This window comes from Nicrophorus vespilloides, unplaced genomic scaffold (assembly GCF_001412225.1).
Source record: "Nicrophorus vespilloides isolate i.1.1-1 unplaced genomic scaffold, Nicve_v1.0, whole genome shotgun sequence".
Taxonomy (NCBI): Eukaryota; Metazoa; Arthropoda; class Insecta; order Coleoptera; family Silphidae; genus Nicrophorus; species Nicrophorus vespilloides.
In genome coordinates this window covers 67,631-80,634 of record NW_017097429.1, presented here as the reverse complement: position 1 = coordinate 80,634, position 13,004 = coordinate 67,631, and the positions used below count along the sequence as shown (strand labels likewise).

The 13,004-nt window shown below is 30.1% G+C and overlaps 4 protein-coding genes across 4 annotated transcripts; 1 reads left to right on the top strand and 3 right to left on the bottom strand.

Annotated features, from left to right (window-relative positions):
* Window positions 1–1,890: 1,890 nt before the first annotated feature.
* Window positions 1,891–2,569, bottom strand: LOC108560064 (gem-associated protein 8-like). Its single transcript, XM_017917492.1, has one exon. It carries the CDS (start codon window positions 2,546–2,548, stop codon window positions 1,913–1,915), a length of 636 nt encoding a protein of 211 aa, XP_017772981.1. The 5' UTR covers window positions 2,549–2,569; the 3' UTR covers window positions 1,891–1,912.
* A 122-nt stretch (window positions 2,570–2,691) lies between these two features.
* LOC108560076 (ATP synthase subunit g, mitochondrial) lies at window positions 2,692–3,414 on the top strand. The gene is made up of 3 exons (XM_017917513.1): window positions 2,692–2,845; window positions 3,037–3,144; window positions 3,203–3,414. Exons 1-3 carry the CDS (start codon window positions 2,707–2,709, stop codon window positions 3,352–3,354), a joined length of 399 nt encoding a protein of 132 aa, XP_017773002.1. The 5' UTR covers window positions 2,692–2,706; the 3' UTR covers window positions 3,355–3,414.
* On the bottom strand, window positions 3,402–4,710 carry LOC108560075 (tubulin-specific chaperone C). The gene is made up of 2 exons (XM_017917512.1): window positions 4,595–4,710; window positions 3,402–4,527 (listed from the first exon to the last, which is right to left on the bottom strand). The coding sequence occupies exon 2, from the start codon at window positions 4,397–4,399 to the stop codon at window positions 3,440–3,442; it is 960 nt and encodes a 319-aa protein (XP_017773001.1). The 5' UTR covers window positions 4,400–4,527; window positions 4,595–4,710; the 3' UTR covers window positions 3,402–3,439.
* Window positions 4,711–5,231: 521 nt separating this feature from the next.
* On the bottom strand, window positions 5,232–6,706 carry LOC108560060 (zinc finger protein 622). Its single transcript, XM_017917488.1, has 3 exons — window positions 6,593–6,706; window positions 5,550–6,537; window positions 5,232–5,492 (listed from the first exon to the last, which is right to left on the bottom strand). Exons 2-3 carry the CDS (start codon window positions 6,533–6,535, stop codon window positions 5,381–5,383), a joined length of 1,098 nt encoding a protein of 365 aa, XP_017772977.1. The 5' UTR covers window positions 6,536–6,537; window positions 6,593–6,706; the 3' UTR covers window positions 5,232–5,380.
* Between the last annotated feature and the right edge of the window lie 6,298 nt (window positions 6,707–13,004).

Sequence of the window (13,004 nt, the reverse complement as noted above, 5' to 3'; positions counted from 1 at the left end):
CGTATCGTTGGTTAGTTTTCTGTATACCCACAATGGTACGAGGAATCTTGTTTAATTAGATGTTTATTTATACGCGTGATTCCTGGAAAGATAAAGGCATATTATTGAATGCAGCGTACGGATGGCTTATATGAAATCTAATGGAGAAAGAGAAAGACAAAGAGAAATGTATAAGATGAAGAGAGGAGAGTGCTTATGCAAATGGGGGGTTTATTTTGGCAAAACAATTACCATTCGTTTGCGGAATGCCTTCCTACCAACGGTAAGAAGTCTAGAAGAGCGCGATGGCGACTTGGTGTGTCCACATAATATGTATAATAAAATGTAACGTCGGCTTCGGGAGCTTCGGTTCAAAAGCGAGCCTTGTTTATATTTTGAGCATTGTCCTGTCCGTTGTGCGGCTGCTGCCTGGATGACAAAGCCACTAGTTTCCTCTTTAAAGACCAAGCAAAACCACCGTCTCGTACACGCATCTATATATTATACACACATTAAGAGATTGCCTCGCTCATATAATATACATTTCAAACCGCACCAAACGTTATCCTCAATTTATTGTCATCACATTGACACTTCGATTCCTTTAACTCTTTATCATTTAACAATTCCCGCGCCCAGAACAAAAAACACGCACAATCGAAACGGCCGAATGCGACGAACGGTTGGACTCGATGACTGATCTAGGAGGACCTGTTCTGACTTATTGTTATACGTTTTACTTAGCCTAGATTCTAATACCTAATATTATCAAATGTTTCAGTTACGTGCATTCATATTTTTCTATTATTAAATAGAAACCTCGCACTTCGAACAACTTGAAACTCGAACAAGAAATTCGACAAAAATCCGGTTTCAAATTTCAAACAAAAACTAGAATATCTAACCGAAAATCTTCTCCACTTTAATAGACAAAAACAAATAACATTAGACAGGTTTCACTTTTAGGGAAATCATGTTAATGAACCAAAACTCTCAACTGAGATTCCACACGAATATTCTAGTAAACAGTAGTATTTATTATTATACAACATTGTATTAAAATAAGTAAAAAGTCAAACCTAGTGTTCATTAATAAAATGATTTAATAAATCGTATTTTATGTTTGATAATATATGAAGAATACATACATTTATTTAATGTAATGTGTTTCACTTGAAGGTTTTTTGTTATTGACTACGTGGTTTTACAAAGTAGTTTATTTTATAAATGTTCTTGGTGTTAAATTTATTAATCGTCCTCATCCTACTAAAACTCCAACCTATTTGTCCAGAATACTTTAAACTCGTTTGATAACTAGAATCACCTCACCGTCTCTTAAATTAATCTTGATACTTTAGCTCGAATGCAGATTCAATATAAATAAACACCAATAATACTTAGTATTGTATAAAGAATAAATCAAAAATTACATTTTTGGCCTTGGGGCATCGTCCAATTAACCCATGAATAGAACCTCCTCTGGCCTGTATTCAATAAAAATGCACTTCATTATTGTCTTTTCATTGTTTCAGATGGACGCCCTTTTTAACTCCATCTCTATTATACAACTCATATATTTACTATGTGAACGATGTTGTTCGTGCACATTTCATCACCGAAGCAATGTTTCAATTATCGAAACGCGCTAGAATAGTAAAATCAATCTTCGTCGGAACTGTGTAACATTTTGAACAGCTTAATTAATTTATAGATGTTTTGAGTGAAAGTGGTAATAATTTAAGCTTACACTTGAGTTGCATGAACAATTCCCTTTTTTTAATGTGAAATTACACAGCAATAGCATTGTTGTAGCTTCAAGCTATAATGTTTTGATAAATTGTAATAAAACGCAATTGTATTTATGTAACTTATTTTATTATAATTAAATAATACTATGTATAAAAAGGAATATCAAAAATATAATATCAATAAATTATAAATTTAAAGGTAAATTGGGCCAATACACTGATTTTGTTGAATGAAAATCGTAGTTCAATTGAACGGCAACCTCCATTCCATTGATCTTAGATGCATTGTTTCCATACAAGTCTTTCATGTGTTTTATATGTTGTATCATTTTCTCCTCTTCGCGGGGTACATCAGCATCCCTATCGTCTCGCCATTTATTTTTGCATCTTCGTTTCTTCTGTCCTTCTTCTTCGTTCTTCCATTCTGGTTCCAGTTCTTCCTCGTGTTTCAACTCCTTACATTCATCTATTTGTCCCAAGTAGAGCTTCTTAATATGTTCATGCAACATACGATTTTCATATTCTAAGCTAATCGCTCTGGACTTCCAGTAGGCGGTTGCATGTTGGCCCTGCCATTGAGCGACCTCTGTGATGGTTTGTCCAAAATGCGGATTGCACTCCATGTCGGATATATCGATTACTTCTAAACTGGCGCGAGATATTCTACCAACACTCAACTCTCTCCGAAAACGCAAATTACTTCGTTTACGTCTCAGTCGGCGATTTTTACTACGTCTAAACTTGCGAATTTGCAACTTACTATATTTCTTCTCCACTGGTAAAATCACCTGGTCGCCATCCGCCATATTGAAGTCGACCATGTCAGGATTACCAATGTTTCTTTTTCCAAAAACAAATAAAAATATTAACAATTCAATATCAGTAAATATACATTAAGTAATAGTATAATATATTAAATATATCTAGAGGTATATAAATTTAATAGTATTGTATACTGTAACTTCTTAATCACCAATAGATGGCGCCTATTTATTTATACTATTGGTACAACTGGCTTAAGCGCAGTGTCAAATCAATTTCCTCGCTATCATCTCAGCTGAAGGCGAAATTCTTATTGGGAGGAAAAATGGCAGCCAAGGTATCAGGACTTGTTAAACGTAAGTAATTTTAAAAATGAAATTTTAATATGAAAAGCTGGTGATCGTTAATTGCAATTACCAAACTATTCAAAGAATTTACTCTATTGTACAAATTACGTAACCTAACCTGTATATTGGGTCAAAATGTCAAAAAATATAGGAAAAAGATTGAAAGATCATTACATAACTTCAAAATATATATCTTGTAGAGTTGTTGTCTGAGGGCAGACCAAAGGTGCAAACTTTCCTTAAATATGCGAAGGTTGAATTGACACCCCCCAGCCCAGGAGATATTCCACAAATCCGTGCTGGCATTGGTAAGTTTCTTATCAAATTTATTTGAAACTCAGTAAATACAGTATCTTCTTTTTGTAGCCAACATCATGAGGGGAGCTAAAACTGGCAAATGGAAGGAAATGCCAATCAGGGAAGCCTGGTTAAACACCTTGATCACTGTTGAGGTCCTCTGCTGGTTCTATGTTGGAGAATGTATTGGTAAACGCCACATTGTTGGATATGATGTTTAAATGATTCTTTATATTATATAAAGTAGAATGAATTAAAAATACTAAAGTACATTTTAAAAAGCTTTTATAGTATTATGTAAGAGACTCAAATAAAAAAACTAGGAACCCTATCAGCTTCTTCCATTTGATTCCAATTGGGAGAATCCTTTGCAACATTTAACCAATTAAAATCGTCTACGCTTAACCAGTTGTTTACATTACGATCCAAGCCAGCCCTTTCGAAATCCTCAGCAAGTTTATCGTATTCCAAATTGTATGGAGCCACATTGATGTGAGTACAGTCCTCCATGATAGCGCGACTAGTAACATGCAGATATATATTAACAGACTTAGAACTATGCAATCTTAACTGCTGGCAACTTATAACCAAGGTAGATTCGATACATCCATCAGCGAAAATAGAGGTGGAAACAGGTCCAGAATAAATCTTGCAATTCTTGATGTTTGATAAATGCAAAGTGGATGGTGTACCATAGATCTTAACTGTGCAATTTTCAAGATTTGCTAAAGCAACATCCTTCTTGAAAACTTCTTCTCGATTCAAATTGAGTTCCTGATCATTTAAGTCCTTGAAACCACAATCACCAACATCAATATCTACCTTGTCCAATTTAACAGGCTGCACCTGTGTCACATTGCTGGCTTTAACCACATCTGATCTCTTTTTGAAATTAAATCTCTTCTTAGGTAATAATTTATCTTCCAACTCCTTAACTTCATTACTTAAAGATGTGATGCTTTCTTGATAAACCTTAATATCATAAGTTCTAAGGAACAAATTATTTGAAGCAATGTATTTTTGCAATGTTAGTATATTATTAGAAATCTTATTAAAATGCTCTGCCAGTTTATCTTTTTGTGCTATTTGTGAGGATTGTTCTATTAGCTCCTTAATTTCGGATTTTTTCTCAGCAACTACTTTTTCAAAGTAATCAACTTTCTCGTTTTCCACTGACCCCTTTTCATTTTGCTTGGATTTCAATTTACGCTCAGTTTCACGTTTGTTTAAGAAATCCAACTTGTCCTGCATGGTTATTTCTGACATAGCTTCTTGAACTGATCCTTTGACATATAAACTGGTTCCTCTGATTCACTTGCTGATTGTATTATATTGACGAATCTCTGCTTCTCCTTAACACGCTCCACTGGGTTCTTCTCAAAGCCTGGGTAGTTCTACAAATGGATGACATTTTGTGTCAGTTGTCACAATCATATTGATTTTTATAAATGAATCACTTACTTTATATTGTGTTAAATCTTTATTAGAGCTTGGGTTGCAGAATGTTAGTAATGAGTAGCCAAGACCACCAAACCCAGCTAAATAAAGAACTGATTTAACAATGCGGTCCATTTACTTTCCTTGTACTTCCCAATAGCTGTTATCAATCGCGCGAATATTTGAAGTACTTATTTTTTCACCTAAGGTGTAGTATAATTCCAAAATTGGTGGATAATTCTCTCTCATGTAATATCGGAATTCTTAAAATAGATGCGACATTTGTTAGATTAAGTTAGGTTATGATATCGATTTATATTCGTACCTCGATCAGAGTTCAGTTTGTTCCAACCAAAATATGAGACTACAAATGCAGCTGTTTCAGCGAGAACTAATCCAACACCAACTTTTTTTAACAATTTGAATTTTTGTGGGCGAGCGGCTTTGTGCAACATTCTAGAACAGTTATGGCCAAAACCATATTATGAAATCACCAGAAAACACGTAGCCTTGATTCAATTCAATAGTAGTAAATTAAGTAGATAACCATAGTTACAATGATGTATTAGAAAATGCTATTATATTTATAATAAAATCATTTTTTTTTTCATAAAATCATTAATTGTTTATCTTGGTACAGGTATTACATATTCAACATACATTATCATTTCTATATAATTTAATTACAATTGAGAAAACAAAGTTCAAAAATTGCCTGTTTTTATGTCATAATTTCTACAAATATTTATATATAACAAAATAAAGTAACATATATATATTGTAATAACATAAATAATGAAATGAATTTGTCTAAAAGTTGACTTGTTGCCGGAAATGCGTTTGCAACTTGTTTGCTTTGGTTCCCAGTTTCATGCGATACTTGGAAATCAATCTCTTCATATGATGAATATCCCTGGCTCTCCTGAAAACAGAAATAAATTAACGTCTATTGCATACGAAAATCTTAAAATGAACGTACTTTGCAGCAACTTCTTGCTGTTCCGGCGTCCATCCCAATGCGCGATATGAGGCCAAAACCTTATGCAATTTGTTCGTATTCTTCCTTACAACAACAACCCTGTTTGGATCAATACTTTGCTTATAATATCTCATCAAACTTCTGTGTCCAATCACAGAACCAGAGGGCAAAACCAATTGGAATTCGTTTCCTTCCATCTCAGGAATTTCCACCTCCTGGTTAGAATCAACAGTTTCATCTTCCCCATCAGGATACGAAGTGGAATAATCATAAAAGTCTGTATATTCAGCCAAAGCTGCACCATCATGTATCATTTTAGTGTGACCTTTATCCAGCATATGCTTTCTGGTAGCTGCTGCTGTATAATAAGTCTTGCCTTTCTCATTGCACCACAAACAAATATAACCATGCTCAACCTTCTGTGCCAAATATTCAATGAGACCATTAATATCAGTGCAAAACTCTATATCAGGAATGAAGAATGTGTGTATTTCTGACATATGCTTCAAATTCTTCACCAAGTTTTTACTATGATGCAAACAGAATAAACAGTTTCTTACATCCACTACCATATCCTCATCCCATTCATCTGAATCAACTTCCTCAATATCCTCATCATCTTCTTCAACATCACTCTCAACATTAACTTCTTTTTTATCAACTTCCATATTATTTACTTTCACTACAGGCTCCACATAATTTTCAGCCAGATCTTTATGTTTTTTTGAAGATAAATGATTCTCATATGTTTTGAAATTGCTGAAAGTCTTACGACAGCACTTGCAATATTGCTTGGTGTCTTGCTGCTGCAATTTGTCACTAGCCTTTTGAGCTATAACCCTCCTCTGGAATTCTTCACTTGTTACAGGCGGCAAATCAGCGACTTTTCGCATAAGATTATATCGATGCCAATCTGTTTTGTAGTGCATCCTTTGGATTTCACTATCCTTGAAAGCCACACGACAACAAATACATGTGAAATCCATATCTAAAATAATGCAATATGATGCAACATGTTTAATTATTAATAATTTAGTACTTACTGTATTATTCTATTTATACGCACTTAGATTTTAACGCTATTTAATACAACAATCTTCAAAAACACGTGAAAATTAACAGTTTATGATGATAAAAAATTGGTAGACAACTTTACTGTTCACAATGTTACAAACTGAATAAAAAATAAATAATGTTTTAAATTATTATTATCATATCATATTCTAATATAAAATTATACTAAATTTATACAAATATATTGAAATTATTATTGTGCTAATGTTCTTTATTTATATATTTTATTAAGTAACAAGTAAAATGTGGATGTAAATAAAGTTGCCTATAATAGAAATTTGTGTACTATTTGAATGCGAATCACAGTCTCCAAGAAGAGGTGAAATATGAATCCAAAGCTAGAATTTTAAATGAATTAAAATGCAAATTGCGTGTTTGAAAACCCAGACGGTGTTAATTGTTTAAACGTTTATAAATGCTCGAGTCGTTAATTAAAAGGAAATAATTAGCGGGTTTGCACGATGCCCGATTATTAAAGAAGAAGAAAATGAAATGACTGCTTCATGGATACTACAACTCACGAATTGTCTGATGAACCTAACAAATAATAATATTTACAGCACTTAAGCAATTATGATTAAACGAGAAGAACGAGAAAGCAAATAAACAATAAGACGAACGGATGTGAGAAAAATCTGATTCCTTCAGGGACATTAATCAATAAATCCTTTCACCTGAGCAAAAAATAATTAAAATAAAATACTCTTATAAAATTTGAATAACAGATATGACTAGTAAATTATTTATGTTTGAAGTGAAGTTTCGGACATAACAAATAAGAATTAACAAAAAAAAAAAGGGATTTTTCCAATGCAATATAAAGTGTTGCGCAACGACACGTATGAGTGGTTCTTTTTTTTATTAAACAATTTGCCGCAGAAATGTTTATTTATAATCAATCTGTGGGAAATATCTTAAAGTAATAAACGATTGTTAGAATTACCTTTATTGCATGCCGCTACGAGATTATTTTATTGAAGACTATAAACGTTTAGAAGAAGCAACTTTGTATTTTTGTTTTAAATAATTATATTTAATTAGACGTAATAAATATTCAAAAAGTAAAGTTGAAAAATATCACATTTGTAAAATTCTTCCTATTCAATGTTTTCACAAAAACTCAAGAAAGTTCAAGTCCAGATTCATATTTAGATTCTAGAATCTTTCTTCGGAGAAATGGAAATCAAGATTATAAAATGATCCATGTTAAAAACTACACATCAAAATAGTTTAATAAAAATATCTAAAAATATTTTTTTAATAAAAATTCTATTCAATTCAAAGTTTCTGTTTGAAATTTGTCCTGTAAAAGAAAAATAATATTTCTTAAACCTTATATTAACAGTTTTGAATTATTTGTTGCAATTGATCTTATGTTGTTATGTATAACCGTTATTGGTTATATTATATTAACCTTTATTATTTTATTCATGTATCGGTGGCAATCGCAAGCCCGTCGGGATTTCGATATACTCGAGATTTCAAACGTCGAAATTTCGATAGACTTTCGGTTGTCGGGCTTGCGATATAGACCCGTACAAACTTAGTACAAACTTCACTACTAAATATTATACTCCCACTATGTTAATTCGCTACTATAAAATAGGATGTTTATATAATACAAAGTTAGCCCTAGTCCAAGTTTGTCGCTAATCGCTAATCCAAGATAGTTTAAGTCTTAGAGGAGAGTCCTCCTGAGTCCTAGTTAGATTCATAAAAATCCTAGTAACAAACCTAGCAACTGGAATCTAGACATAGAAGTTGTTAATAATCTTATAGTGAATGATAAAGTGTTCATTATCATAAAAACTCCAACCTCCACCTCTAGCATTCCTTAAAATCTCCACTAGTACACCACAACGATATAACTACGAGTTATTCCACAGTGTCCAGATATATTTGAATCCCAGGCAATCGACAATGCATATAAAAAATAACTTATTGTATTTCATTTGACATGACATTTTGGAAAATTCAAAATCCTTAAGTTCTAAGTTATAAAATTACATTTAACATTAACATTTTCTAATTAAGTTTGGCAATTCTCATAGTTATCAACAATATATTTTCATCAAGATAATAAACAAGACAACTAATATATTTTTAACGATATAAATCTAAATAACTCAATAAAAGATTAACTTGTTTTTCTAACATATGAAATTCAATCATCTCATTCAATTTAACTTGCCTGACATTATTATATTTGAATATGATTAATTCAGTTTTTAAATTTCTTTTGCAATTGTTTATTTTTGTTTACTTTTTGTGACTGTTGCATTACGAAACAGAATTTATTTTACTTTGTATTTTATTTTATTTTTTACATTGTAGATGAATCATCAATAGAATTTTTGTGCACCATTAATAATTTACATAAAAATATTTACCTTAGAATTTTAAATGGAAATGACTGTTATAGGTTCTGAATTACGTCCATTCAATAATAAAACAAAACAACAAAGTTGTATAATAAATGATTCATATTAATTGTAAATATCTACAGTTTTCACAGGTTGCATCAAAAAAGAAAACAAGGAATCCGAGTTAATTGCACGAGCATTTGTGTTTTATTCTGTAACGTGACTTGCGGTGCGAGCAAAATTGAAGAAGGTGTAACTAATATGGAAGGTGTATATGATCGCATCGAGAATTCCGCAGCAAGATGTAACGCACATAAAGAATAATTATTGGTAGATCGTGTGGTTATAAATAAAATGATATGTGTTTGGGTGAAAAGAGATTACACCGAATAGCAATGGCAATTCCGAAGGTCGTGCCGTTTCCTACTTCATAAATGCAGATATAATTATAACAATTACGCAAAGTAATCGAAATCGACTGTGTACAACACCCCGTTTCGATAGTGAATGTTTTTGTTTGCTTCTTCGTCTGCGGAATAAATCAAAACTTAATTACCACCACGTGTAAATTTTAATCTGAAGTACAATAACAATATTATAAAGTAAAATTATTTGCTGGTATTTCAGTGAAGATGAGAGATACTTATCGAAAAAATAAATTTCATCATTTTCACGTGTAAATATTTCTTACATGAACATGAGATATTTTTATTATAAAAATTGTTGTTCAATTATTCTTTTATAATAAAATTCGTTAATTATTGTTTTCTAAAATTGATTTATTTAGGCATTGTTTTTTTGGAATAACTTAGCAAAATTCATATTAATATTCAAAAGAAACCTGAGTATATTAAATATTAATTTTCATTTTTTTTTTCTACACAAAAATAGTTAATTCACCGACTTACGTAAAATCTATGATAAAGTGTGGTAAGTAAATATAAGTAATAAATATATTTTGAAATTTTTAAACTTCTCCCGACTTACGAACAATCCTTTAGAACGGAAATAGTTTGTAAGTCTGGGGATACCTGTACTTGAATAAAGCAATCTTTCCGTATATATACTGAACTAATTGAAATCGGACTAATCGAAGTCTTTAAAATCGAGACTTGTTTTTATTTTGCTCAATTAAAATTTACTTTGTTTTCAAATTTTCAATCCAGACTGGTATTGTCCAAATAAATATTTTCACTAAACTTCTTAATGGAAGAAAAATGAACAAAACACTAATTATAATAATATGTTCGAATGAGTTATTCGTTGATATGTTCGTTGATTTATTTATATGTAATTTGTTTTTATTCTGATTCAAGTCGCTAATAATATAATTATTATATAAGTATATATAATTTAAAATTGTAACTTCAAATTAATTATACATTTATTTGTATATAATCATAATTAAAATTTCTATTAAATCTTGATTTATGAATTATTATAAAAGATGACTGTTAATTACATAATTATGCTCAAGGTGATATATAAATTATACTCTTTGTTTAAAAATTTAATTTTATTCTTTGCGTAACTATTTTGAATATATTTGTATATAAAAATAAATCATTATTTCGGAAATTTTTTATAATTTTATTATTCGAATTATTTATAATAATTATTAAAGAAATAAAATAGTCGAGATTAAAAAAATCTTGACAAATGATAATGAAACAATTGTCCCATATTAATTAAACTAAAATATAAGTTCACTAATTTCAAGAGCTGACCAGCCTCAATCAGTTCAAGGTCTATGTCATGGTATGTTTGTTTCGGTTCAGTGTCTTGGCTAAAATGTTGGTTATAAATATTGTAATTAGAATACAATACCTTTATAACTTTTGCAACATCAACATTAAGTTTTAGTACTTCTGGTATTACAGAAATGTCATCAATTTGCGGATTAGTAGAATAGGTATATATCGATATTTTGCAAAATTCAACACTTTTCATATAGTCCTTTCTATAATCAGACTATATAAATTCTTATATATTCAATGATCAAAGGATATAGTAAATGTTCAGTATTCACAAACTGTCACATACGACGAAAAAGATCATGACAACTTAAGACGTGATATTGTTTTATTTTATACATTACAAACTCATTTCCTCATAAAAAACATTTGAGATTTTGATTATTTTTTTATTAATTAGGCTATTACTACTAAGGTTTTAAAGCAGATTTTCTTTGAACTGCAAGCCAATTGTTTTATAACATACAACTTTGGCATATGGTGTCATTTCGCTGTATCGCGACCTAATATTGGATAGTGACCCAGCTTGAGGAACACTGTTGTCAAGTCATACATTTCTAAAGTAAGTATAACGTTTGAGGCACTATGAATAGCTTTTTTTATATATAATAGTTATTTTGTTATATTATACATTTATATTTATTTTCCTATCTATCTATTAAATGTTGATGAAGAATAGATTGTAAATAATAAAAGTCCATAGTCTTGTCAACAAACAGAAAGTGCAAATTGAAGATGATAAGAATTCTAAATCAGTGTTTTGAATATTATTTTTTTATTATCTGCTTGATCTCTTCGCAATTGATTGTATTCCAATATATTTTAACCTCGTCTATCGATTGACATGCCATGATTGTTAAACAAGAAGTCAGAAGGATTCGGCCTCATCCAAGTCCGTACATTTTTTCTTAAATAAATGTATCCTATTTTATATTCATAGATACATGAACAAATGTTATTAATTAGGATATTATTTTTGTTTTTTAAGTATTAAATCAACATTTATTTTAAATTTTATAATTATTACCTAAAAATAATAAAACTGTTATTAAAAAAAAACATGAAAATTAGATCGATTCAATAGATCTAATTTTCATGTTTTTTTTTTAATAACAGTTTTATTGATGTTGCTATAATATTTTGCTATTAATTCGATTTGAAAATTTAAAGTGTTCAAGTGTTTTTATTACTTCAATAATACATATTTAAATGAAAATAAGAAAATTAATTGAAAAATAGCCTAACTGTAATGTATTTATATCTATAGAAACGAACAACAATCAATGTCCAAATTCCAAGTCGCATCACCGGACTAGTTAAGGATCTAAATTCATATAAAAATAAACTGTATAAAAGAATTCCATTTATACGAAAGCAAATAATTAGGTACACATTACAATGGATAATACATTCCAAAATGTCGTATAGTGAAACAATTTTCCCCATATAAACTAATGTAATATACGATAATGCGTTCCATTTTGCGACTCAGTTTTCTTACAAAATATTTTGCTTGTTAAGCCAAATGCTCGTTATGCGAGGTTCCACTGTATTTTTATTCAATTAATATTTCATTATTTTTCATGGACTAATAACATTTTCAAATAAAATAATATAAGTTTAATATTCTTTGTTCATAAATATTATTATTATTAGATATCCCGGAAGTAGTTATACTTGGTCAAATATATTAGTAAGTGAATAGAAATTAGTGATGAAAATTAATGAATAATTAATTAATATCAACAATTATTGATTGCAATAATTAACATATTTCACATTACTTCTTGTTGCAATTATTTTAAAGTGCATAATTAATGTAAGAGATGTTTTTTTCTAGTCAATAATAAACGATTAATAATCTAAGCGAATATTAACTTTGGCATTTATATCATTTTACATGCATGTTTCCCATGATCATTCCAATTGGGTCATAAAAATATCTTATAACAAAACGTTTGCTTATTAATAATATATAAGTTATCTTCATTTGGAATTAATTCATTGTTCTATTTTTTTTTATTTGAGGAATTCCGAATTCATTAAATATGTATGACATGTGCATAAATTAATTTATGTTTTTTTTGTTGTTGTATTCTTTTGATTTGGCACAAATTTGCTTTGAGTAAAAAACCCAAACACTTCTTCGTCTCGGATTTTTCTGTGCGCTTCGTATTCGCATTCCTTCATCTAATCAAAACGACGGCCGCCCCCACCAATGAAGAGCAGCTCCGTATATAAATGTAAATTCGTTTGCGGCATTT